Source organism: Buteo buteo, chromosome 6 (genome assembly GCF_964188355.1).
Source record: "Buteo buteo chromosome 6, bButBut1.hap1.1, whole genome shotgun sequence".
NCBI lineage: Eukaryota > Metazoa > Chordata > Aves > Accipitriformes > Accipitridae > Buteo > Buteo buteo.
In genome coordinates, this window is record NC_134176.1 from 28,162,474 (window position 1) to 28,188,528 (window position 26,055).

At 38.8% G+C, this 26,055-nt stretch overlaps 1 protein-coding gene across 1 annotated transcript in view; it reads left to right on the top strand.

Annotated features, from left to right (window-relative positions):
• Positions 1–26,055, top strand: part of SLC25A21 (solute carrier family 25 member 21) — a 265,037-nt gene that overhangs the window by 224,064 nt on the left and 14,918 nt on the right. The window contains exons 4-7 of the mRNA XM_075030254.1: positions 9,591–9,657; positions 16,120–16,179; positions 18,464–18,571; positions 23,604–23,768. Coding sequence (XP_074886355.1) covers positions 9,591–9,657; positions 16,120–16,179; positions 18,464–18,571; positions 23,604–23,768 — 400 coding nt within the window. The remainder of the gene's footprint in view (positions 1–9,590; positions 9,658–16,119; positions 16,180–18,463; positions 18,572–23,603; positions 23,769–26,055) is intronic.

The window sequence follows — 26,055 nt, forward strand, 5'->3', positions numbered from 1 at the left end:
TCTTGAGGGATTTATACTTAGGTGTGTCCTGTAACTCGTATAAATTCAGAGTGCAGCCTAGAAAGCCAAAAATTAGCAAGGATTTTGACCGAGAGATTGAGAGGTGATTAAAAGTCATGGAAGAAAGCCTCATTTCTCAGTAAGAATAACAAAGTCACATGGATGATGGATCATAATAACTTCATAATCTGACCCACATGCAGTAAATATGGTGATGACTGTCATTTTGAATAAGTGAGGTAGATTGATGCTGATTATTAATCCATTTCTTGGCCAGTCTGATTGTTTCTGAGCCAGCTCCTCCACTGTTTAGTATTTTTCTGAAGTATCTGTATTGGGTTTGCATGGCAAGGTTGTGGTAGCTGGGGGACTACAGGGGCGGTTTCTGTGAGAAGCTGCGAGAAGCTTCCCCTCTGCCCCATGGAGCCAATGCCAGCCGGCTCCAATGACCCACCACTGGCCAAGGCCGAGCCCATCAGCAGTGGTGGTAGCTCCTCTGTGATAACATATTTAAGAAGAGGGGGGAAAAACTGCACAACTGCAGCTGGAGAAAGGAATGAGAACATGTGAGAGAAAGAACCCTGCAGATCCCAAGGTCAGTGAAGAAGGAGGGGGAGGAGGTGCTCCAGGTGCCGGAACAGAGATTCCCCTGCAGCCCGTGGGGAAGACCCTGGTGAGGCAGGCTGTCCCCCTGCAGTCCAGGGAGGTCCACAGTGGAGCAGATCTCCACCTGCAGCCCGGGGAGGACCCTGTAGCGGAGCAGGTGGATGCCTGAAGGAGGCTGTGACCCCGTGGGAAGCCCGCGCTGGAGCAGGTTCCTGGCAGGACCTGTGGCCCCATGGAGAGAGGAGCCGACGCTAGAGCAGGTTTTCTGGCAGGACTTGTGACCCGGCAGAGGACCCACGCTGGAGCAGTGTGCTCCTGAAGGACTGCAGCCTGTGGAAGGGACCCACACTGGAGCAGTTTGTGAAGAACTGTAGCCTGTGGGAAGGACCCACACTGGAGAAGTTCGTGGAGGACTGTCTCTCGTGGGAGGGACCCCACGCTGGAGCAGGGGATGAGTATCAGTCCTGCCCCTGAGGTAGAAGGAGCAGCAGAGACAACGTGTGATGAACTGACCACAAGCCCCATTCCCCCTCCCCCTGCGCCGCTGGAGGTGGGGAGGTAGAGAATCCAGAAGTGAAGTTAAGCCTGGGAAGAAGGGAGGGGTGGGGGGAAGGTGTTTTAAGATTTAGTTTTTATTTCTCATTACCCTTCTCTGATTTGATTAGTAATAAATTAAACTAATTTCCCCAAATCGAGTCTGTTTTGCCCGTGATGGTAATTGGTTGAGTGATCTCTCCCTGTCCTTATCTCGACTCACGAGCCTTTCATTCTATTTTCTCTCCCCTGTCCAGTTGAGGAGGCTCAGCAGTGATGGAGTGGCTTTGGTGGGCACCTGGCATCCAGACAGGGTCAACCCACCGCAGTATCTTGATTCCTGTCGCTGACAGTCCCTTTCTCTTTAACCAGTCACTTTTCATACTCTGTGTTGTCTTAACTTATTTGAGGGATTTCCTTCACAAATCGATCTGCTTCTAATATTCTTTTAGCTGGACACTTGGTCTTTTTTTAGCATATAGTATAACATCAGTGCTACTACAGACACATGGTAATGCATAATTCTGTATTACGTTTACTTGTTGTGAAAAAAAATTGGGTTTCCTTAATTCCCATGTGTTGCAATGCAAGCTCAGTGAAAAAAAGTGAAATATGCTATGAAAATAAGTACCTAGTATTTAGTGCTGGTGTCTAAAATGGCACGTATCTGTATAGTAGACACAGAATAGATAAAGAAATATATTTGCATAATAGAAATTCAGAAGCCAGGTTGGCTAAGTGTGTCATTGATAGCTTTATATGAGGTTCCTGAAGGGACACGTGTTTAACATTTGCAGTAGGATAATGTACATAACATACTTCACAAGAAAAAAAGCATTTTGGAGAGCAACAGAGTGTCCAAGCCTAGGTTTCTGTGAATGTGTCCAACCTTCAATATCTTTTCAAGTATGCCCAACTCTGTGCTTATTGCCCCTGAATGGCACCCAGCCTTCCCTATAGCATACCTCTTCAGCTGGACAAATGGTTGTAGACACTGTGATTGAGGGTGAACTACACGTGTGAACTGGCTAGTGGCTTGCTGCTCTCAAAATAAACGGCTAAATTGTTCGTCCCTTTTTCTCAGCAATAGGTACTAACTTGTGCCTGCCTTCACTAAGCACTTGCTAGTTTTCTGCAACTTCTGAGAACTGAAAATCTTTTAAATATCCAGCTAGGTCAACATAAAGATTAATTCACACTAATAGCTATATTAAAGTAATATTGCCTTCTTTTCAATTGGTTTATTTTCTGTTGATAATAAATCCACAACATGCTACATACCATGAAATAAGAGGATACCTTTTTCCTGGTCTAAATGAAACTCTAAGCAAGTTTTTTTACATTTAGATATATTTTCTTCCTCTTTTTGAAAAACACCCACCCTTTTACCAAGCACATCTTCAAAATTCCTTCTTTTTGTTGAAATAAAACATTTTGTAAAATCAGAAAGTCGCGCATTCATTTAATGTAACTGACATGGTCATGAAACCCAGGTCTTTTATTTATCCTTGGGATAATGCAGACGTAATGAAAGCAGAATTGGACCTAAGAGGTTTTTTGTTTCAATTATGAAACAATGTGGGTAAGAGACTTGGATTTGACAGGAAGAGAAGAAAGGAAATATTGTGTTCATGCCTTCAATCAGCTTTATTAGATCCTTAAAGGGAAAATTATGTGAAAGACAGAAGAAGAAAACAACAAACTAAGCAAGATCCCAATTTCAGTATAATTTGGAGAAAATAACTGATTTAGGTTGGTCGTCTTGCCAGGGTGAATGACTCAAGGCTTCCAAACAAGAAATGGAAACCAGAAGGATAGCGAAAGCCTGAAAGAACAAATTGAGAAGATATGATTGACTGTAATGTTTCAAAATCAACTGCTGCAAAGATGAGTTTGGGCTGTTGCCCAGAATACAATTGAATGGTGATGTTCATTTAGACCCTTAATGCTGAAACAAAATAAGATGTAGCTGTGTTTCTGTTAAAGGTTTACTTGTTCTTTCCAATGTCTCTAGCTAGGGATATGATGTCACGTCCTCTCTCTTCTGTCACACACTGCAGTGATTGCTGCTGCTGTTCCATAATTTTTCTGAACACCAGTTTTTGAAAGAAGGCCTGAATCCAAGTGATAGTGTCTTTCAAATGTGAAATGTCATCACCATTCATTAGCTGACTTTGAAAATTTTTATACACCATGTGCAAGTAGGCCAACTCAATGTTATTGACCAAGGAAAAGAGAAGTATAAGATCGTTGTGTGTGTATGTACTTTCTGACTGACAAACATTCAAGTTTTTATTACTATCATGCTAGTTTTTTAAAATTAAGTAAATAGCTCATTCTGCGAAGATTTAAAAAAATTGTATCTTTAATGGGCACAATTTATAAAGCATTATTTGGAAAAGTTGGGGGCAGCTGCTTGTCCTCCACCTCAGGCACAGAAGGTTCTAAAAGAGACTACGCTTTATGCAAAAAATTAGTCAGTTGACAATAGGCAGTGATGGGATGGGATTGTCTTCTACTTCCTCCTTTCCTTTATTCCTTTCATCTTACTGGCTGTGCTTGCTAACCTTTTTTCTGTTTCTATTTCAAATGAGGAAGAAAAAGAAAACCTAAACCACAGTTCATAATTAAATACTGAGCTAGTTCTTACCATGTTTACTGAATTACATATTGCATATATGGATGTATATCCTCAAAGTTTTCATGTGTTTTTAGATTTCTAAACTTAATGTGTTCCATAGGAATAGACATTAACTCCTTCCTGTCTGTTTTTCATGGTGAGATTTGCCTCCACAGAGGAAAGGAGGGGTAAAGCAGTGAAACCCAGCTACAGCTCCCTTAAAATTTTAGGGATTCATAGAGCCATGAATATGAGCTCTGCAGATCCTCTTGGTTCACAGTAGAGATTCCTCCAGGAGAAAATCTTCAGTGTTGACCTTACAGCTGCAATGAGCAGATCAGCTTGGCATGACATGCACACTGATAGCTTTGCGTAGGTATCTTTGCCGCAGGGTGGCTGAACTGGTAAAGAGGGCTTTAAACCAGGAACCACAAGGGAGGGAGAGAGTTACCACAGCTCTGAGGGAGCAATGGACAGGGTGACAAGCAAAGTGCCTGGGGTGATGTGACCAGGAACACAAGGTGAACAAAACAGGGCTTAACTGGCATCACCTCAAGCATTTGCCTGTAAGTGAGAAAGTCTCTCCGAAGGGCCTGCACACTAAGGCAGGCAGCACGCAAAGTAAACATAAGGAATTAGAGATCTGTGTGCAGCTGCAGGCGTAAGATCTTGTTGGGATCCCAGAGATGCACTAGGCAGCTTGCATGACTGGAGTGCTGCAACGGAGGGATACGGACTCTTTAGGAAGGACGAGCCAGGAAGACAAGGAGGGGGGTGCCCTTTATGGGAGAGAGCAGCTGGAGTACATGGAGCTCTGCCCGGGGGTGAATGATGAGAGCTTATGGGTAAGGATTAAAGAGCAGACCAATACTGGTGACTTTGTAGTGGATGTCTACTATGGGCTGCCTGACCAGGAAGAACAAGCGGATGAGGCCCTCTACAGACAGGTAGAAGCAGCCTCGCATTTGCTGACCCTGATCCTCATGGGGACTTCAACCACCTTGATACCTCCTGGAGGGACATCATAGCAGGGCATAAGCAATCCAGGAGATTATTGGAGAGCATTAATGATAAATTCTTGACACAAATGAAAGAGGAACCAATGAGGAGAAGTGCTTTGCTGGACCTCATACTCACGAATGAGGAAGGCCTCATTGGGGATGTGAAGGTTGAAGAGAGCCTTGGTTGTTGTGACCATGAGATGGTGGAGTTCAGGATCCTGCAAAGAGGGAGCAGGGCAAAAAGCAAGATCACAACCGTGGACTTCAGAACAGACTGTGGCCTCTTCAGTGGACAAGTCACATGGAATAAGTCTCTGGAGGGAACAGGAATCCAGGAAACCTGGATAGTATTCAAGGATCACCTCCACTCAAGAGAAGTCCATCCCAACGTGCAGGAAGTCAGGCAAAAATGCCAAAAGGCCTGTGTGGTTGAGCAAGGAGCTCCTGGCAAAACTCAAACATAAAAAGGGAGTGTACAGATGGTGGAAGCAGGGACAGGTGATGTGGGAGGAGTATAGAGACAGTCTGAGCATGCAGAGACATGGTTAGGAAAGCCAAAGCCCACCTGGAGTTGAATTTGGTGAGGGATGTCAAGGGCAACAAGAAGTGCTTCTGTGAGTATCTAGGTGGTAAAAGGAAGACTAGGGAAAATGTAGCACTGCTGCTGAATGGAGCAAAGGCCTTGGTGACACAGGACATGGAAAACACTGAAATACTGAATGCCTTCTTTGCCTCAGTTTTTAGTAGCAAGACCAGCCTTCAGAAATCTAAAGCTCTGGAGAGAGGGGGAAGGTCTGGCATAAGGAAGACTTACCCGTGGTGGAAAAGGGTCAGGTTAGAGAATACTTAAGCAAACCTGACATACGTAAGTCCGTGAGCCCTGATGGGATGCACCCACAAGAGCTGAGGGAACTAGCTGATATTGTTACAAGGCCACTCTCAATGATCTTTAAATGATCATGGCAACTAGGAGAGGTGCCTGGGGCCTGGAGGAAAGCAAATGTCACTCCTATCTTCAAAAAGGATGAGGAGGAGGATCCAGAGAACTACAGGCTGGTCAGCCTCACCTTGATCCCTGGGAAGGTGATCAAGCAACTAATCCTGGAAACCATTTCCAGGCACATGAAGGACAAGGCAATGACTGGGAGCCGTCAGCATGGATTCACAAAGGGGAAGTCATGTTTGACCAACCTGATAATCTTCTATGATGAAATGACTGGCTTGGTATGTGGGGAAAGCAGTGGACATTGCCTACCTAGACTTCAGTAAAGCTTTTGACACTGTCTCCCATAAGATCGTCATAGAGAAGCTATTGAAGTATGGACTGGATGAACAAATGGTGAAGTGGATTGAAAACTGGCTGAATGGCCAGGCCCAGAGGGTGCTGATCAGTGATATGAAGTCTAGCTGGAGGCCAGTAACTAGCAGTGTACCCCAGCAGTCAATACTGGATCCAACTCTGTTCAACACCTTCATTAATTATCTGAATGATGGGGCAGAGTGTACCCTCAGCAAGTTTGCTGATGATACAAGACTGGGAGGAGTGGCTGATGTACCAGAGGGTTGTACTGCCATTCAGATGGACTTTGACACACTAGAGAAATGGTCTGACAGGAACCTCATGAAGTTCAACAAGGGGAAGTGTAAAGTCCTGCACCTGGGGAGGAACAACCCCGTGCACCTGGAAGCCAGCCAGCTGGAAAGCAGATTTGCAGAAAAGGACCTGGGGTCCTCATTGACACTAAGTTGAACATAAGTCAGCAATGTGCCCTGCAACCAAAAGGGCTACCAGTGTCCTGGGCTGCATTAGGAGGATTGTTGCCAGCAGGTCGAGGATAGGGATCTTTCCCCTCTACTCAGCACCGGTGAGGCTGCACCTAGAGTGCTGGGTCCAGTTCTGGCTCCCAAGTACAAGAGAGACATGGACATACTGCCAGAGTCCAGTGAAGGGCCACCAAGATGGTGAAGGGTCTGGAGCATCTTTCACATGAGGAAAGGCTGAGAGAGCTGAGACTGCTCTGCCTGGAGGAGAGACGGCTCAGGGGGGATCTCATCAATGTGCACAAATGCCTAAAGGAAGGGTGCAAAGAGGATGGAGCCAGTCTCTTTTCAGTGGTGCCCAGTGACAGGACCAGGCACAAGCTGAAACACAAGGGGGTCCGTGTGAACATCAGGAAACACTTTTTTACTGTGAGGGTGACTGAGCACTTGCACAGGTTGCCCAGGGAGGTTGTGGAGTCTCCATCCTCGGAGATATTCAGAAGCTGTCTGGAAGTGGTCCTGGGCAACTGGCTGTAGGTGGCCCTGCTTGAGCAGGGGTTTGGACCAGATGATCTCCAGAGGTCCCTTCCATCCTCAACCTTTCTGTGATTCAGGAGCAATAGATAACTGCTTTTCATATTTCCAGTTCCAATTTCTCTAGAATTTTCAAACAATCCACTGCCTGGTCTGCTAATCATCTGAATTGCTGGTATTTCAACACCAAGCTGTGAGAGAATGGGGGATTACTCTTCAGAAGTTGTTACGTGCCTCACAAGATTGCTGACATGGCAGCTCTGTTGCTCAAATTCCTGGTATATCCTTCCCTTCCACATTCTCTCTGAAGAGTTTTCCCTGAGATCCTCAGACACCATGGGAATGTTACAAGGTTTATATGTTCAATAGCTGCATACGTTTGAGTATACAAGAAGGCAACCTGGGAAGGCAATGTGTACTGCTGTGCAATGCTAGGTAATGCTGCTGTGTGTTTTTAGAATTGAATTGTTGCTTTACACTGCATATTTCTCTGCTTATGCATCTCTTATTAATGAGAAAATCTGGACCAAGTTTGGGTCTCACTTTTTTGTAGTCAGAGCTACACCTGTGAGTAGAGCAGTGGAGCACTTTTCATTTTGCAATTCCAATCATGCCGGAGTACTAGAAATTCCAAACAGGATGCTTATTGTAGATACGCTTACAGTGTTTTAGATTGAGCTGAAAGGAAGAAAGTGTTTATAGGGATCTATGTTCTTGCAGCTGATCCTACTTGGACCTCAGTTTCAGTTTGAACTCACATTAAACTGTATGAATCACATGCTTAATGTTCAACATTTCAATAGCTTGCTGAATCAGCAAGAATATACTCTGAATATGTATGAACTGTTAAAGACTAAAACTGGATCCAGTATATCTATATCATTATATCCATATCTATAGTTATCTATAGTTATATCCATATCAATGTGGATAGATATAGATATATGTATGTATGTTTGGAAAATGAGACTTTGGGGAAATTCAAACATCTGATGACTCATCTGAATCCCTGAAATCTCCTGCCCGAGGACTTTCAGTGTTTTGTCATGAAAACATCATTGTATAAAATGTTCAAAGTTTTATCATGGACTGGAATTCATAACTTGTTTACTTCAGAGGAAGGATAAGCGATACCCCACTCTGGAGCATCTTACAAAGCCTAAATTATTTAATTTATATTGGAGCAGCTTGTGAAGAGAACTCCAGAGAAGCATTAGAAGAGGGGTGGAAAAAATGGTATAGCATTTGTGGTATTTTACATTCACATGGGGAATATGAATTTAATTGTTTTCCTTTGACATGCACAGGATAACTATAGGAGAATATGTTGATGTGATGACTCTTCTACACCCTGCAAATGTATTTCCAGTAATAGGCTGGTTTAGAAAGGTTAATTACCACCTTTCAACATAACCACCTTTCAACATTTTAAAAAGACACAAATGCTTTGCTTTAAGAAGTGATTTCTTCTGTAGACAGAATCCTCTTACAGTCCTGAATGAAGTGTGTAAACTCTGAAGATGGATAAGTTGTAAGATATACCTGTGTTGGCTGGCCAGGTAGCTTCTTGCTGATTGCGTTAGATGCCTTTCTGAACTCTCCCCATGTACTATCTAGGTTAATGTGGAGACCTAGCAGACAAGAACTATGTCTACTTTTACCTCACCTGGGGATTTTGAGAACTACTTGTCATTCAAAGCATTCCCAAGACCCAGCGTTATGCATCTACATTGGCCTTCTAAGCAAAGCTCAGGCTGCCTGCAAATGCCATGTGTGGTTGTAGCAGGCTGTATATAAAATGTAGATGATGCAAAGAAAAGCATAGCAACAAGGGGATCTTTGGCTTCAGGCCAGCTCCAAAAGTCAGCAGCTATTGTAAACTCCTTAGGTGTTTATGGAGCCAGGCAAGAGAGGGGCAAAGACCTGAAGGAGTACAGTGGCAAGATATTGCCCAAATGTTTTTTCCAAGATGAAATATATACACTCTGTTATGGCTCTATGAATGGCTAACTTGTCTTAAAACTAGGTTGTCAAAAAAAATACTTCATCTGTTTTGAGGCATATTTAAAACTAAACTTTAAGACATGTCTTAACTTAGCATCTGAAGATAAGCATGCAGGTTTTTTGTATGCAACTTGCTGAAGTCACAGTTTTTTCCAAATCTGTATTTTGTGACTTCAGTTTTTAATATTGATCATTGCTGTGTCAAGAAAATTAAACCAATGAAATAATACTTCCTCTTCATTGCCAAAACTGTTCCTCCTCCTTTAAATACAATTTCTTGTCTACTCAGAAAAAATGGATTGAATTTTTACTTATTCATTGCTGGCTTTTTTATATCATCTCACCAGCACATAACAGAATTGGTAGCCCATTAGTTATTTAGCAAGTAAGCAGAGAGTATCATTATTTGTCTGTATGCTTGGAAATGCTGAAAGGTTAGTTGCTTTACTCAAAAGTGAAAATCAAATTGGCAGTATGGTAATGATATGTTGTTTATCCATGCAAAATTAATTTATTTTTTTCTTCAATAGATTGCTTGGCTTCTACAAAGGAATATATCCTCCCATCTTGGCTGAGACACCCAAAAGGGCGGTGAAGGTAAAAACCCCATACTTCCTCTTTTAAAAATATGAGTAGGGACAGTGGCAGCTGTAAAACATTTTTTTTCTCCCCAGCTGATTGACATTAGAATCTTAAACTTATTTGTCATATTAATCCTCTGATGTCTATTAGGAGGAAACTTTCCTGTTGATAACACAATAAAAACTGCTTGATTAAGAAATGTAGGATAAGGCTCTTAAATGCTAGGCTATTTTTGACCTGTATATATAATGTTACTGAAAAACAAATTACAATTAGTTTATATAATCAAAATTATATAAATATTATATTTTAGCCTCATAATTACCTCTGGTTTAGACATTTTGTTTTACTTGCAAAACAACTAATCATAGCTTAATAAATTAACACAAAAAGCCATTAAAGACACTCCTAATAAGTACTTACTCAGTAACTTGAAGCAGTATATCTGTAGGTTTGAAGTGCTGCCCAGAGTTTCCTTGTACTCCAAAGAGCACTCTCCTCCATACTCTCATTTTTTTACAGATTGAACATGGTAATGGGTACAACTCTTCATCATGCAAAGAACATTTTACTCCAGCTCTCTTACAGTTGAAATAGATGCTAGCCTTTCAAAGTGTACCTGTTGTACAGTGTTGATCTAACTTTCTTTCATTATCCTTTATGCTGATTTGTGGAGCATTGTTTTAGTAACATTCCTCAGCAAAATACATCAATACATCAATTTTTTTCTGTTAAGTCATGCAACCTTTTTAATTAAAACCCAGTAATTAAGCACCTCATCTTAAAGTTCTAAATCTATCAAAGCATCCACTGTGTTACAAGCAGATGTTTCTTTGTCTTTTACTTCAGAACTTTAAAGTTTCCTGTAGTTGCACCAAATGTGTCTAAAAGCAGTTATTATACAGAATGTCTTGACTTTCCTTTTTTTCTTTTTTTGTTTCTTTCTAAAAAGGCTGCATATGATTCTGGTCCTTAGTCTGCAATTAATCACTCACATTCCAATTCCTTTACAGAGGAATAATATTTGTATAAAGTGACAGGATGTGACCTTGTAACAGAATCCTAAAGGAGTTCTGGTAATGTCATCTTCTTGTTTGCATTGGCATTTTAGATGCAAATGACATATGTCACCTATCTCAAAATTATTTCATACAACTAAGAAAACTAAAGTTCAATTTAATAGCAAAGTGGCAGTGAAGAATAGATGGATGATATTTAGAAGATCTGTAGTAACCCGTTTTCTTCAGACTGTGATGTTTCCTCTGCCTCTCCATTTCATTTCATTTGAAACAGGTCAAAGTCAATCTGATCATGCTTTTTAGATTCCAGCATATATTTAGTTAAAATACAAACCCAGGTTTGATTTCTTTCCTACCATCCTGAGTCATTCGAAAATCTTGAGTCACTTTCTCTTACTCAAATTTATTAAATTGGCTTAAACCCCATGATATTCAATATAATTATAGAATCATAGATTTAAGTTGGGAGGGATCTCTGGAGGTCATCTGGTGAGCCTCCTGCTCGAAGCAGGGCTGACTTCATGGTTAGATCAGGTTGCTCGGACACCTTGTCTAGTCCGGTTCTGAAAATCTTGAAGTATGGAGACTGCAGCCCCTCTGTGCTCCTGCTCCAGTGCTTAATTGCTTTCACTGTAAAGAATTTTGCCTTATATCCAATCCAAATTCCCCTGTTGCAACTTTTGCCTATTGCCTCTTGTGCTTCTGTGCTCTGAGAAAGTCTGACTTTGTGTTCTGTATAACCTTTACATGGTGGAAGACAGGAATTATATCCCCTTAGCCTTCTCGTCTCCAGGCTAAGCAGACTCAGTTCTCTTAGCCTCTTGTTGTACATCATGAGCTCACAGATCCTTAAATGTCTTACTGGTGCTCCCTTAGTGGGACGTTTTCTACCTCATTCTTGGGCATTTATGTGAGGGCTCAGTAGTGTTTCTGCAACCATGAGAATCAGGTTTAAATGCTAAATGTTTTTTAATTAAATCATGGAATTCTTTAACTCTTTACACTATTCCTTTAAATTTTATGCTGTTCCTAGGACACCAGGAGAACTTTAAGTTACCTTGAGACATCAACTATTTTCTACATTAGAAGAATTCAGTGATGGAATAGGGCAGGACAGTAATGTCCTTCTAAGAACCTGAACACTGAAGCAATTCAATGGGAGATGTTATATGCCAGCACAATTTCTGACATCAAAAGTGAAATTTGTACCCATGCTTTGACCTGAAGAGAATCCAGCTTGTCTCAAATTTCCACTAACCTTATTTGGATATGACCCCAATGGAAAAGTCACTGCTTCCTTTGGCTCACTCTCCACCTTTTATTCTTCTAATGGTTTTCCTCATTTTAACAGGCCCCAAGGTGTCCCATGTCCACTGCCAAAGTGAGTAGTGAGATTTAGAGGAAGACTATGCCCATGCCTATGGTTTTGAGACTTGAGAAAGCACAAAAGGTAGAGAGGCAATTTCTAGGTTCCAGCAGCCTTGGTTTGTGTTTGTAATGAACTTTTTTGAAGAGTTCTAGTTATAGTGTCTTTTATATCTCATAAAAGTGTATAGGGAATGGACAAGGGAGATTTTGTACTAACAAGAAATATACTTGTGCTACTGGAATTTTGTATTTATCTGGTGTGGATATTTGCAAATAAAAATAAAGCTGCTAAAATGAAGTTATTTAGCCCCAGTTATTCAGCTAAGTGTTGAAGATACAGCTTCACTTTTAGTCAACTACATTCTCATGTCTGTCTTGCTATTTCTTTTTTTCTCTCTCTTTATTTCCCTTCTAAAAAGAAAGCTGGTATTTCTGGAAGATGAAAAGTCAAAGTTTATAACTTTATGTTAGATTGAACTTGGAGGAAAGAAGTGATGATGCCAATACAATGGTTAACAGATGAACTTTTGGGGCAAATTTATATTGTTCATGTGTTCCCAGACATCTTGTTTCAAGCATATATTTTTACCTTAGAGTTATTGAGACATCTGGTAAGTACTTTGGCTATTTTCTGTGTAACTTGAATTAAAGTGTATCTTTGCCAGATGGACAATATTGGTTATTATATACACAAAAGCATGTTTTAAATACATTTATTCTGAGATTTCTTTTTGCACAAAGCTATTAACTTAATACAACTGTAGAGAAAAAGACAAATTATGCTGTGTTTTTAAAAACATTTTGGGTGGATGTACATGATATAAATCCATATGATATAGCTAGATACTTTTTGGCAAAATTGTATGTATACTGGCCACGCTAGTACACCCAGCAACATTTATATTGAGTTTTATTGCTATTGATTTGTTTTCTTTAAAAAATGATCTAAAGCATAGTTACTATTAAGTAGTTATTTTATTTATGACTCTAGGAAGCTATTGATTTTTAAGGTAACATTTTTAAGACCAAAAAATTGCTAGGTAATGTATTTCTGCCTTTATTACAACCATTTTACAGATCTGTAACACTATGGAAGACATTAAGGAATACCAGAAATTCCATTAAAGGTTAGGAGGGTAACAATGAGTAGAAAGATGCTGGAGAGAGAATAAAGCAAACTTTATCACAATAAGAAATTAATTTAGTTCAGTGAAGTAACTCACCCAACCACAATTGACACTTTCTCAGAGACTTCCTTTTACCTATAAAATATCTTCAGCTATCCAAAAAGATAGGCCTACAGTCTAAGTAACACTTCTATCTTTCCTGACTATTGGCAAGACCAGTACAACAATTTTAAACATATTTGCAGGATGTTTGCAAGATTAGCGTTCAATCTGTACACTGTTTGGAGGACATTTAAAATCTGGGCCGCGATTCTAGGACCTTTCTGCAAAATGAGATAATAATCCCTACTGAGGATTAAAAAAAGTATCTACCCACTGGCCAGAGTATCAGTCCTTCAGTTTTCAGAATTTAACACCCTAATTTTGCGTTACGTATACATATTCCCTCCTGCTTTAAATGTGGTGGCATTATTAACACATTAACACCCAGTTCTCTGATGGTTTTGGTGTGATTCCAGTGACTTTTCATTTGAAGCAGGTCTTGATTGAAAAATGTTATTGACTTTGCCATAGGACAGGGTTCTAAAGAAGTTAAAATGACAATGTGGTGCTTATTACTCATGTTCCTGTACACGTGGTTTGTGGAAAAGCTGGTTTGTTCTGATAGGTCTGTGGTAACTGAGCCCTGAGGGACTGAGCTTGTCTTCTTTGGCTGAGACCCAGCACAGGTCACCCAGTCTTTCTGTTTTGTCTGAAAAACTCTATTCCCTTATGTTTCTTACAATCCCCACATCTCCATTGACCTCATTTCCCATTGCCTTCCTCTCGTGGTGAAACAGTTTGATTGTCACATGCATGGACAAGTGCTATGCAGAAGGATCACAGCCTCATGTGTGGGAGTGAAATGCACAGACTTTCAGAGGATCCCACCTTCATTTGAATCAGCTTGCTCTAAACTAATTAAGTGTTACAGGTCAACTCTGGAAAGTAGCCAGGAAAGTCAGAGGTTCTAGTTATTTACTTTTGCTATACAGGGATGTGACAGCTCTTGCTCTAGTAGACAACCACGTGTGTTGATGCAGTCTTGGTGAAGCTGTGAACGGGTTTTTGTTGTTCAGTCCCATAATACTAGACATGCTGTGTAAAAGCCACTTTCTTTTTGGATGCAGTCGTGAATACTTCTTGTACAGATTACAGGACTCACAAATAGTGAGCTGTAGTTACGAGCCTTGTATTGTTCCATGTGTGAAAGTTGTATAGAGTAACACCTCCAATATCTTTGGTTTTACCTGGAATTCAGATATCTACTCTTTCTAACCCACAAGATTTTCTGCTGTCCTCATTCCTCATGCTAGAAGATCATTTTCACTGCCCTCAGAACTGTCTTATGTGGTATCAGCCTGAAGTGCTTTTTCAGTGGCTTCAGCCACATATTTGCAGAATATGAATTTGAAACAATATGGCGTTTGGGGAGATTTGCTGTACACGGAAACACTGGACTAAAAAGGATCTCTTAGGTCAGCAAGTCTAGACCCCTGCTGTTCTATAATCTCCCTCATAAACTTATCAAACTCTCCCTTACAAGTGATTAAGATTTTTCCCCCATTATTCATGTTGGAAGACTATTCCAGACCCTGCTCCTTTGGTTGTAAGAAAGCTTCATCAGATCTCAAGCCACATTCTAATTATGAGTAGTTTTTACTTTTATACCCAATTACTTTATGTTACATATCTTTCCTTTCCTTGTTTTTCATTCTCTTGCAGCCTGTCTTTTGCTAGACTAAACAAGGCAAGCATTTACTCTCCTTCAGTCTTCATTCTTAAAGAAATCTTTTTAAGCTCTCCTTACAGTCCTGGTAACCTTGTTTTGAACATGCTATAGTCTGAGTTCACCTTTTTTCAACAAAGGTGGCTGGGATTGTGTGCTGTATTTCAGAGGGCATCTTACCAATGATTTGTAAAATGTCACAAATACCCTTACTTTAGAGTATACCTTGACTGATGCCTCTTAGGCTTTGTGTCCACAGACAAGGAAATAGGCAGTGACATTCTGTCTGCCTGTGTCAATGGGAAGCTTCTTACTGACTTCAGGTCAGGGTTATTCTCAACACTCTTCTTAGAAGAACAAATCCATTCATTTATTCTGCTTTGATTTTTAGATGTCACAAAAGGTATTCTGAAAATTAATGGGTTTGGATGGCAAGAAGTGTTAGGTTGCAAAGCAAGCCATTTACGAATGGTTGCCTTTCTCCATGTTGGTGCACATGAAACTGAGCTTCTCATTTCTTTCTTGAAGTTCAACCACCCAAGAGTACAGCTTTCAAAACTTACCCTCTAAGGAATTGCAGATGCTCAGAATTTCTGAGCACCACTGACTGAAAGCAGACAATTGGGTGAAAGATTTATTTGTAAAGAGCAAAAACTAAAAGAAATGTGTCTGTTGACAGTAAAATATTAGAAAAATCTACAGACTTTCCATCTTCAACATCTGCAATTACATCTCTCTGATGAGAAGTGGACTAGTATCTGAGAAATGTGAAAGTGATTGCAGTATATTATATTAAAGATGTGAGGGTGATTTCTTGGGAGAAATGATAGTACCTGCTACTACATTTATACCAGAATGTGAAAGTTCAATGCTAGAGGAAAAGTTTATAAATTAAAAACATGAACTATGTGTTGCAAGCAAACTCTTACATAAAACATTACTTTAATTGCACTTATGCTGCTGTTATGCATGATACACTAATAAAATCAGTTCTGCAGCCTAGTTGTCTACTATTGCACATCTCGTACTGCTGCAGAGAGTATGAAACAAAAGTGACTTATGTTTATTTTGCAGAACTGCACACAGATACTTACTATATGAGGTAGTGAAGCTCCATTGTAGTTTGGTTTTACTCATTTGCATAAGTAACTCATAATTTTTTTCAATGCAATTTCAGTCTAACTTTTATTTACAGTTTTTCACCTTTGAACAGTACAAGAAGCTACTAGGATATGCATCGTTACCACCAGGACTGGTATGTATGGATACAGAACTTCATGTTCTAATTTAATATGTGTATTCTGAGCATTCCCATTCATTTCCTCCCATAGAAGGAACACAAAATTAAAGGGGCCAGTTCAACCAGCAGTTTTTCAGAACAGACTTGTCCCTTGAAATCATTGATAACAGAATTTATCAAAATGATAGCTACATTTTTATATCAAATGTCTTCAAAATAATTCCCTACAATGTCATAACATTTGTTAACATAGATAGCGACAATCACCATGGAAGAGTCTGTATGCAGCTTGTCATTCTTCATTCTTGCAAAGTAACAAAAAAAAGTCTAACATTATCAATATTTATTTATTCATGTGATAGTGACTAGTTTGATACCTCAACCTCAAAGTGCTATTCTGCAAGGCACAGAGCAACTATTACAAAAATGCAGACCTCAGTCTTATTCTAAAGACTTTATAGTAGAAACATAAACTGTTGATAAGAAACTGCTACCTCCTTTGAAATCAATGGCAAAACTCTCTTATACATCAATGGAGTTAGGATTTCATGTCAAGAACATAACTGTTTTAAAAACAAAATACAGGACGTACATATACTCAAAAATGTTTTCATGCTAAGATGTAGCATGCATGTGTTGTCTGCATTCTCATATATAGAGCTTAATTCTGCTATTGTACCATTTGGAATAAAATACTTTTTATAAGAATTAGTGCCTTCTGTGGTGTAAGAATGTAAATAGTAGTAAATATCTGTTTTTCACAATAATGGTATCACAACTGTAGGAAACAATTGATATTTTTATGGTTACACTATAAAGGTTTTGGTTATTTCAGGTCTCTATCAAACGGTGTTGCTTCCATTTACATCTGCCTTCCATTGCAGTGAGTGAATGGTCATGGAATCATATTAACTAGTTTAAAACAAGTTTCCTCTTCCCCTTAATTATTCCACTGACCCTATAGTTGTTTACAGTATCTCCTATTTTATCTTTTGTTTTTCAGCAGGCTCTTCTCATCCTCAGATGTAAATAGAGAGGCTGATATTTGTTCTCTAGCAAGTGGAAAGAACAGAGTTTAAGGTTCCATGGTATCCCAGCACTTTTTTGGCAAGAAAATATGCCGGAAACTTGTAAACACGCAATAGCTGACCAAAAGCTGCTCTGATTCATATAGCAGATGCAGCAACTATCAGACATCCTTGACATTTTTGGTGCAGTACTGTTACCATAGAGGCATTTTTACCCCTAAGATAGCCATGGTAGTGAGGGAAAAAGAAGACTGAGAGGGATTCTGGTCTAAACGAGGCAGAAAGCTTCCAGGTGCCTCAACAGACCTCATATTAAGACAACATTTGTTGTTAAAAGAGAGATGCATACATTAGCACCAGCTTCCTGCTGGCTTCAGTCTCATGGCTGATGATGAAGGGGACAGGTAACGTTCCCACCTCATGTTGGAAAAATAGATTTGTTGGTAACACAGTCTTCTCCAAAGGCTGGAGCTTGCCACTACCCTTCTAACTTAGAATTCTTCTCCTTCTTGAGCTCTCAAGAGTCCCTGCTCAAATCCCTCTGTATTGAATATGTTTCTTCTCACTATTGTTTTTTCCTTACCATTGGTTTCCTTGAATTTCAGCAAATGTACTCAGTATATTGTATGTTGGTCCTGGGACTCTTTTCAGTCCCTAGAAAGTTTGGAGATGTTAAATGGAGGCAATAAATGTGTAAAGTGATCACTGAAATTAACCCCTCTGCATTTTCTTAATTGACCTAAATATTTCACTATTATTTTTCTGTTACAAACAAATTAAGGTATTTTTAAATACTGTGTCATGATGGAAAGCAAAGCAGTGAATATCTCCATATCTATGGCTGTAATGTACCATCAGCTTCTAAGTAAATGGAGTTAATTCATCTTTGCAGTGAATACTTGTTTTTTCCAGTGCTGCATAACTGCATTATATTTGTGTTTTTGTTCATACTCCACCCAAAGATAACATGAGGGCATTGTTTTTCCATGTTTTCATAATAAATTGGTACCACAATTTTTCTTCAAGCTGAAAAGAGAATTCATTGACAGTGCTATGACATTTTATTTTGTATTTTTTGGAATGTGGTTTATGGCTATTGTCATATTGTCTTCATGAACTGTCAGCATCTAATCAAGGGCTAAAGTTGTTTAGTAATAGAATACTGCTGTATTACTGTAATCTCACATTTTGCATTGTATCATTCAGTTTCATAATTGGATGTATGGGAAATTTTACCTCTTAATTTTTAACTTCAATTTTAACTTTCCTAGGCATTTGCAATTGCTGGCTTGGGATCTGGATTGACAGAAGCAGTTGTGGTTAACCCTTTTGAAGTAGTAAAGGTTACCTTACAGACAAATCGGAATGCCTTCACAGAGGTAGGAGAATTGCTCTATTCTTCTTTTCCTGCTTTATTAGGCATAACGCACTTCAAAGTTCATATTCAGAGCAGAATGTCTATAATATATTGGGTTGATGCAAATGATTTTCCCATAAGCTTAATAGAAATGGAAAAAGAGAGAAGACACTCAACAAACGATGCCTCAGATATGCAGAGATGCATACAGTATTGTCAGTGATGTCAGTATCTCCATTGTAAATATTCTGTGCCTGAAGTGCACCTTCATCCCTCCAGAGCAGCCAGAAGCCCAGCACCGTGAGGAATTGTAATCCGGAAGTACGAACCTGAGCCCCTTGTACACAGTGCTTTTACCCCAGGAGCCTCCAGGCTTCAAGTGAGCACCGAAGGTTAGCATAAAACACCATGGCCCCATGCCCTAGCCAGGGTCCAGCTGGTGTATTTTATGTTAAAAATGTAGCTGGTAGATTTCAGAGTCTTGGATGAAATTATTTATAAGTCTTCACATTTATAAGCACAAACCGGGATAGTTAGATAATAAAGCGTGCCGATAATTTAAATTCCTGTTTCACTTCAGAGTTTTATTATTCAAAGAGTGTTTTGTTCAAAGAACTTAGTGTGCAAAACTGCCTTTGTCCATGGTTCTACTGCTGAAAGGGGGAAAAGGTTAGACTGGAAAACAGTGATTCATCAAAATCAAGTGTTCCCAGGAATGCACCAGCTTAAATTAATTTTAATGTAGAAAATGATCCAGGCTTAAGTGAAGGCAGGCAGTCACACAGCTCCTTCTTTCTTTCCTCAGTGAATAAGACTAACAATTGTCAAATCAGCTCTTTCAAAATTTTTTGAGAAATCAGCTGTACCATGGTAGAAGTGCCAAATCATATAAGCACGGCATGAAAAAGTTGGCTGAATCCCTGGTGAGGCATGCTTTTTGCGTATTCTACTCTTAAGTTTTGACTGAGTTGATACTTGCACACCTTGTAGCACTCATCTGCACAAATTGAACCCTTTTGTGGGCATGCACAGTAAAGAGATTTATCACCTGGCCATTTATATAAGCTGTTTGGGCCAAACTCCTCAGGTACGCTCTGGCAAAATATTGCCACTGATTTTCAAAAGTCATAGGCTAGCTGGTACCTACTCCATAACTCATCCAGAGAAGTATTCTCTTCCAGAATAAATTTTAAACCATTTGGTAAATTTGTGTTCGATTCTCAATGCATGCAAAAGAGATGTTTGGTTGCTTCAAGTCTCCAGCCTAGACATTTTTTAACCAAGGGCAGCAAAGCCACTGAAACAGAAAGCTAATACAGTACGGGAGTAAAAAGATTAAGATCCTGGAAGGAAAGAGACTGAAAGTGGGAGAAGGCAATGTGTGAGAGGATGTCTCTCTCAGGAAGGTGATATGAAAAAATTATAGAACTTTCTGCCTCACAGTTGTGAACATGCAATTAACCTATCTTAACAAAACCTCTGGGTTTGAGTGTAAATACACCAGTATTATATTTTGAGCAAACTGGTTCCTGTAAAATTGCAAGAGACCAATATATCCCTTTGCTTCACACGTTTTAATTTTTTTCCCTATTGCAAACTTTATAACAAAGTCTGGGGTGTTTTAGTTAGTAAATTTCACGCAATTGCTTACTTTAGTTACAGCATCCCTTCCTTGATGACCTTCGGAATACTCCAATAATCAGTGTAGCTGTTCAAAAGCATTCTGAGTTGTTTTGGTTTAGGTGAATACTCTTTAATTTAAATGCAAATTTTCACAAAATCCAAATAATACTATATTATCATAAAAATAAAATTGTAAAAGATGCTATTGGGACTCCACTAGGAACCTAGTTTACACCTAAAATATAAACAAAAGTGTCTATTTGCCCTAATGAAAAAATCCAAGGGACTGAAGTTCTTAAATCACAAAGATGGTTAAATCACAGACATATCAATTTTTAATATATCTTTTAAAAAAAGTGTTAGAATTTTACATTTTGCTGTATATCAGGAAAACTCCAGTGACTTCATTACCATGATCTCAAGTTCTCATTAAGAATATGTTAAAGAACATTCCACACTAAAGCACATAAACTCAAGCCTGTTGGAAGAAGCATGTGCATGTTTTATTATAGAGCATAAGGCAATGGTACACTCATTTCATTACCATGCACTGTTTTTCTAAAAGGTTTAAGTAAAGTATGTACCTATCCCATTGTGTAGCTTTCATACTGTACGATGAAATTTAATGCAGTTCACATATTTCTTTGACTATTGTATTGAAATAATAAATATATCTTATTTAAAAGGAACAAGGAAGAGCATGAACACATACGCCCACACCCAGACTCCTGCACACCCCCAAAGCAAATATTCACACACAACGGTGACAGCTGAATTATTCTGTGGTACCAGATCATCTTTCGAGGGTTGATAGGTTTAAAGAGAAAGGCCGCTATAAATCACGTATTGGCACTTTTGTAATGTGAATTGCTACAGGTGGAAATAATGGTGACTTTTTGTTAAGGTAAACTGCTAGAAGACCCAACACCTTGTTTGGTTTTCTTTTTCTTTTTCCTTTTCTTTTTCTTTTTTCTTTTTCTTTTTTTCCTCTTTTTTTCCTCTTTTTTTTCCTCTTTTTCTTTCTCTTCTTTCTCTTTTTCTTTCTCTTTTTCTTTCTCTTTTTCATTTTTTCTTTTCCCTGTAGCCATGGATAACTCACTGGCTATAGAAGCTGGTGTGGTAATAAAAATTTTCTCACCTGACTTAAGAGTTGTGATTAATTAAACAAATACAAGTTTCTGCTTTATGATGAGAAGAATCTGACTCCAGATTCCACTGACTAGGTCTCTATTAAGTATAAGTCAACAGTTGTGTGAAGTGAATTAACTCCAGATGTTTATACAATAAATTCCTCCATTTGAATTAGTCATCCTAAGGTCCTTCCATCATCAGTGACGAAACACAGACCTTCTATGGCTTGATCAGCTGACATTTTAGATGCCGACTTTGGATGAAGTGAAGTGCTAAGAGAGCCCTCTTTATTGCTAAAGGACTGAAAAAGGGAGTCTTTTTGAGTAACTCAGATGTAGACATAGACATTGCAGGTATCTACATTTGGACTGATGAACCCCATCTCAGGTGTTCAGCAAGTGACAGGCTTCCTTCCTCTCTCAGTCATTAGTAAATCCGTATTCAAGATGCGACCAAGAGATACCTTACTATTGAAAGTTGCTGTATTCAGTTTAAATCACTTTATTCAGGATGACTAGTTATTTTTTAAAGATCTAATCCTCATTTTTTGTGCATGAGAAAGGATGGTATTGCTAGTATCTGGACCATATTCAATGTAAGGTATCAACATTTTAGAATAGATTCTGATCTGAATCTCTGGGAGTAGTTAGAAAAGGAAACTATAGTAAAATGTATGCAGAGCATTAACAGGATAATATTAATTACCAAATATGAAAAAACAGAATGAAACTTGGTATTAAAGACCAAACTTGTCAGTCACCTAAATAAGCAGTCATATGCTGTGTCAGATATAATAGGCATCATTTGGCTGATGCTGTTGATCTACCACAGTGATATTTTGAAATGGAAAGCTATTAAACAAATAAGTGTATTGAAATCAGCAGTGTTCACAGTGTTATAGTCAAAATTCTTCTATATTTTCATGTTTGAGCCTCCTAGTGGAAGTCATGTTTTGCCTTTCTAATTAAATATTTGGTTACCCAGAGCTGGCTTTTTCCTTTGGAGAAAGCCAAAGTCAAGTCAACAACTTTTTGAAAGGAACTTTTCTATAATTCTGCTAGAAAGAAATCTAAAATGTTCAGAAGGGGAACATCTGATTCTGAGTATCACAGTGTATTGGAAGAAGAGATCAAATGCGTATGTAGTCAGGCAGACCCTGTCTGAAGAACTGGTCATTATATAAGTGCATTCTGCAGAAGTTTCTTCCTTTCTGCCTTTCATTAAATGGAATTTGGCTGACTAAAATGATTTTTATGCCTTTTGGGCATTATTTTCAAAATAGGATTTCTAAAGTCAATTTCCTAATTCTGTACCTTGGAATTTAAATGGGTGTTCTGATTTTGAAAAATCTAAATACACTTTTTAAGTCAAATAATTGATTAGGAGGGCAAAACAGGATTTCCAGTTGGATGCTTAAGAAAAAAAAAAAAGAGAGGAAAAAAAACCCAAACCACCTTCTTTTCAAGATTTTCAACACTAGGAGAAGAAAGTTTAACATGTGATCTGGTTTTAAAAAGTGCTGCATACCCAATAACTCCTTCAAAAGCCAGTGTCTTAAAGCAGTGGTTTGCATTCTTAAAAGCATGAAGAGCCTCAGAGGATCCAGAAGGGTTCGCAGACAATATATGTCACGCTTTCAACCCTATTCCTAACACTGAATCTGGAAACTGCTGAACTGATCTTCAACACAAATATTTATAGTCTCCCTTGCTGCTCTAATTTGTGGCTCCCAAGGACTTGCTTCTGTAGCCATGATGGCTCAAAAATTTCCTGTTCCAATTCTGTCCCTTTTATTACTCCCTCACCATGCATATTCCTGTGCCATTGGTTTTACTAGAGAAGCTGTTTTTATTTTCCTATTGTCCAGAATAATTTTTATATACTCTAGTTGTGTAAGGGTTTCATCTGTCATATCTTAACAGCACAGCATCAATGATGAAAAAACTATTGCCAAATTCACACATTCAAAGCCACATCTTGCTCTATAAAATCTTTTTTTATTATTATTATTATTTTAAGACCTTTTTCTTTGGATTAGGGATCCCTAGTCTTTTACAGTACTCAAGTCATGCTTTCATCATTTTTCTGCAATCAGAAAAATAAGGAATCTTTTTTCCTTTAATCACAGTTGTGATTTTTACATGATCACAGGAAAGGGAAAATAACAAATATGGTAAGCCTTAAGATTTGGCAACAAGAATTGGCAACACTGTGTTTGTCAACAGGATTGAAGTGATGCTATGGTTATTGTTTTCTTTTTGTAAAGATGATCTTTTCCTTCTTTTGCTTAACTTGTGTAGCAACCGTCTAGCTTTGTTCAAGCTCGGCAGATCATTAAAACTGATGGTCTGGGCTTCCAAGGACTCAACAAAGGTCTTACTGCAACACTGGGCCGTCACGGAGTTTTTAACATGGTTTACTTTGGATTCTACTTCAACGTGAAAAACATTCTTCCAGTCAATAAAGTAAGTTCTTCATACAGTTCAATAGACAAACAGATAAGAGGTTTGGCAATTTAATTAACACTGTATTTTTCTGTACAAAGCTGTGGTATTCAGTAATAAACAGTGACTAACCTAGCTCTCTGTTTTGCAGAAATCCATAGCATTTTAATGGAAGCAAACCAAGGATTTGTACCTCTCACTTTTTAAGCAAAGCTGAGTATAAATAAAGTAGTCGTGTCTGAATTCTCATTTTTATTAATTTCCCTTTATACCATGGTAGCAATGTAAAAAGGCAGAAATTGGGGTACAGGTATGTTATGCTTATGTTAGGTATGTATGCACTTCTTTCTGGTAAACTGGCTTAGAAGAGAAAAATCAGTTTCTAGAATTCCTTTCAGTATTCACAAAGTAAGGGGCTGAGCTTGTGGAGATGGCAGAGCCGCAGTACATAGGGTATTCTGGCCATGTACCAGGCCTATTTACTCAAAAGAGAGTTCAGCCTAGTGCTGAAGGACGACAGGGCAGATTTATCCATATGGGAGGGAGCCAGCCCAAAACAGGACTTAGAGGGTCAAGCACAGGGGCTTCATGTAGTCTGTAAGTTTAAAAAAAAAAGAATCTTTATAGCTGTAATTTCACTTGAAGCAATTTTATTTGATAGTCTTATATTAAAGGAAACATTTCCCTTTACAACAAAGGGAAATTTTACTAATGAAAATGTGGTAATACTGGCAACTTTCTAAATGACTGTGTGAGCAACAGCTAATGGTTTATTAATGACTCCAGTACGTTACTTACTGAACTGTGTTTTCGCTAATGTGATTTTTAGATGATGACAGTTAAACAGTCACAGGTGTAATATGTAGTGATATTCATATAAGAAGCTGCAATTTACATCAAAAGGGATCAGTTTCTATTCCCAGATGAAGTAACACCTCTTTTTTTTCTGCTGTTCTGAGTAGCCTGGTATTTTTGTTGGCAACATTGTGTAAATGGAGAAAAGCTCCACTTCTTATTTGCAGATCATTACAGTAAATTGAATTGTTCAAGAGCAGCTAACCCACAAGTTTCTACAAGTTTCTTTTAGTGTAGTTAAGCATACTTTACAATGTACTTAATCACACATTCTAAAAACTCAAGGCACAAGCATAGATCGATACTAAGATAGGGGTAAACAGGTTTATGTTGATCAAAAGATGAAAAAATTATAATCATTATGCAGAACATTCATAATCACATGCAGGTAAGGACAAAGAGGTTTGTGTGCAACTTGTATGGAAATCCTGAAGTGTTCTTGCATAGCAATTGAAGAATAGTAACAGTATTTGGCATAAGCATGCTTTCCTAGCCTTTCAGATTAAAAAAAAAAATTGAAACAATTATTACATGATTAGAAAGACTTAAAGCTTCATGCTCTAAGAGAAATTAGCACTTTATACAGATTTTGTATGATACAGAGAATAGTTAACATCTACAACTTAGATTTATATACATCTAGAAAACGGAAGAGAAATTACTTCAATGGTGTGAGCCAGTGGCCCAGCTGTCCTGTACATCCTATCAAAAGCAAAAGACAATTTAATCAATGTAGGACTAGATTGTATTAACTGCAAATAAGTGGAAAGGTTTGCCTCGTGCTCGACCAGTGCAAAGTGGCTTGCACGGTGGCTTGCACAGTGGCTACATCTGCACTAGTAAATTGAGCAGCGTCACTGAAACTCAGTCATCTGTGCTGTTAAATGTTCCCTGGCACAGCTTTGGCCCAGGCCAGCCAACACTGTTCCTGGGTACAGCTTAGGAGCTAGCACAGGCAAGGAACCATTCCTAATAGGCAGGTTTCATGCAGCCAGTCTATTTTGAATGGTAATAGCATTTAATAGGGCTAATAAAGTTAATAGGACTCTCTAGGCCAGCTGGCACCAGTGTCATAGACAGTTCCATACATACAGATACAGCAAATAATTCCAATCAAACTCCCATTAAAATCAATGCAAATCTTACCCTGAATTTAATAGGGTATAGATCAGGCCTCATCTGGCTTGTGCTAGCCAGCGTTATGTCTCAGGTGTCTACATGCATTGAACTTCACTTCAGTGACTGGAAAATGGAAGTATTCAACAATACTTTGTGATCTGTAACTTAAACCTCTTCTGTCAGTGAGCAGGTACTAGAGGCTAAGAGTTATCAAACCTGTACAAGGAATTTGGTAGAGGCTGTTTTGCAGTTAGTCTGAAAAATATTAGACAGTTGTAAATTTTCAAGATTTCTCACATACTTGATTTCATTACAAAACCTGGTTTGTTCACTT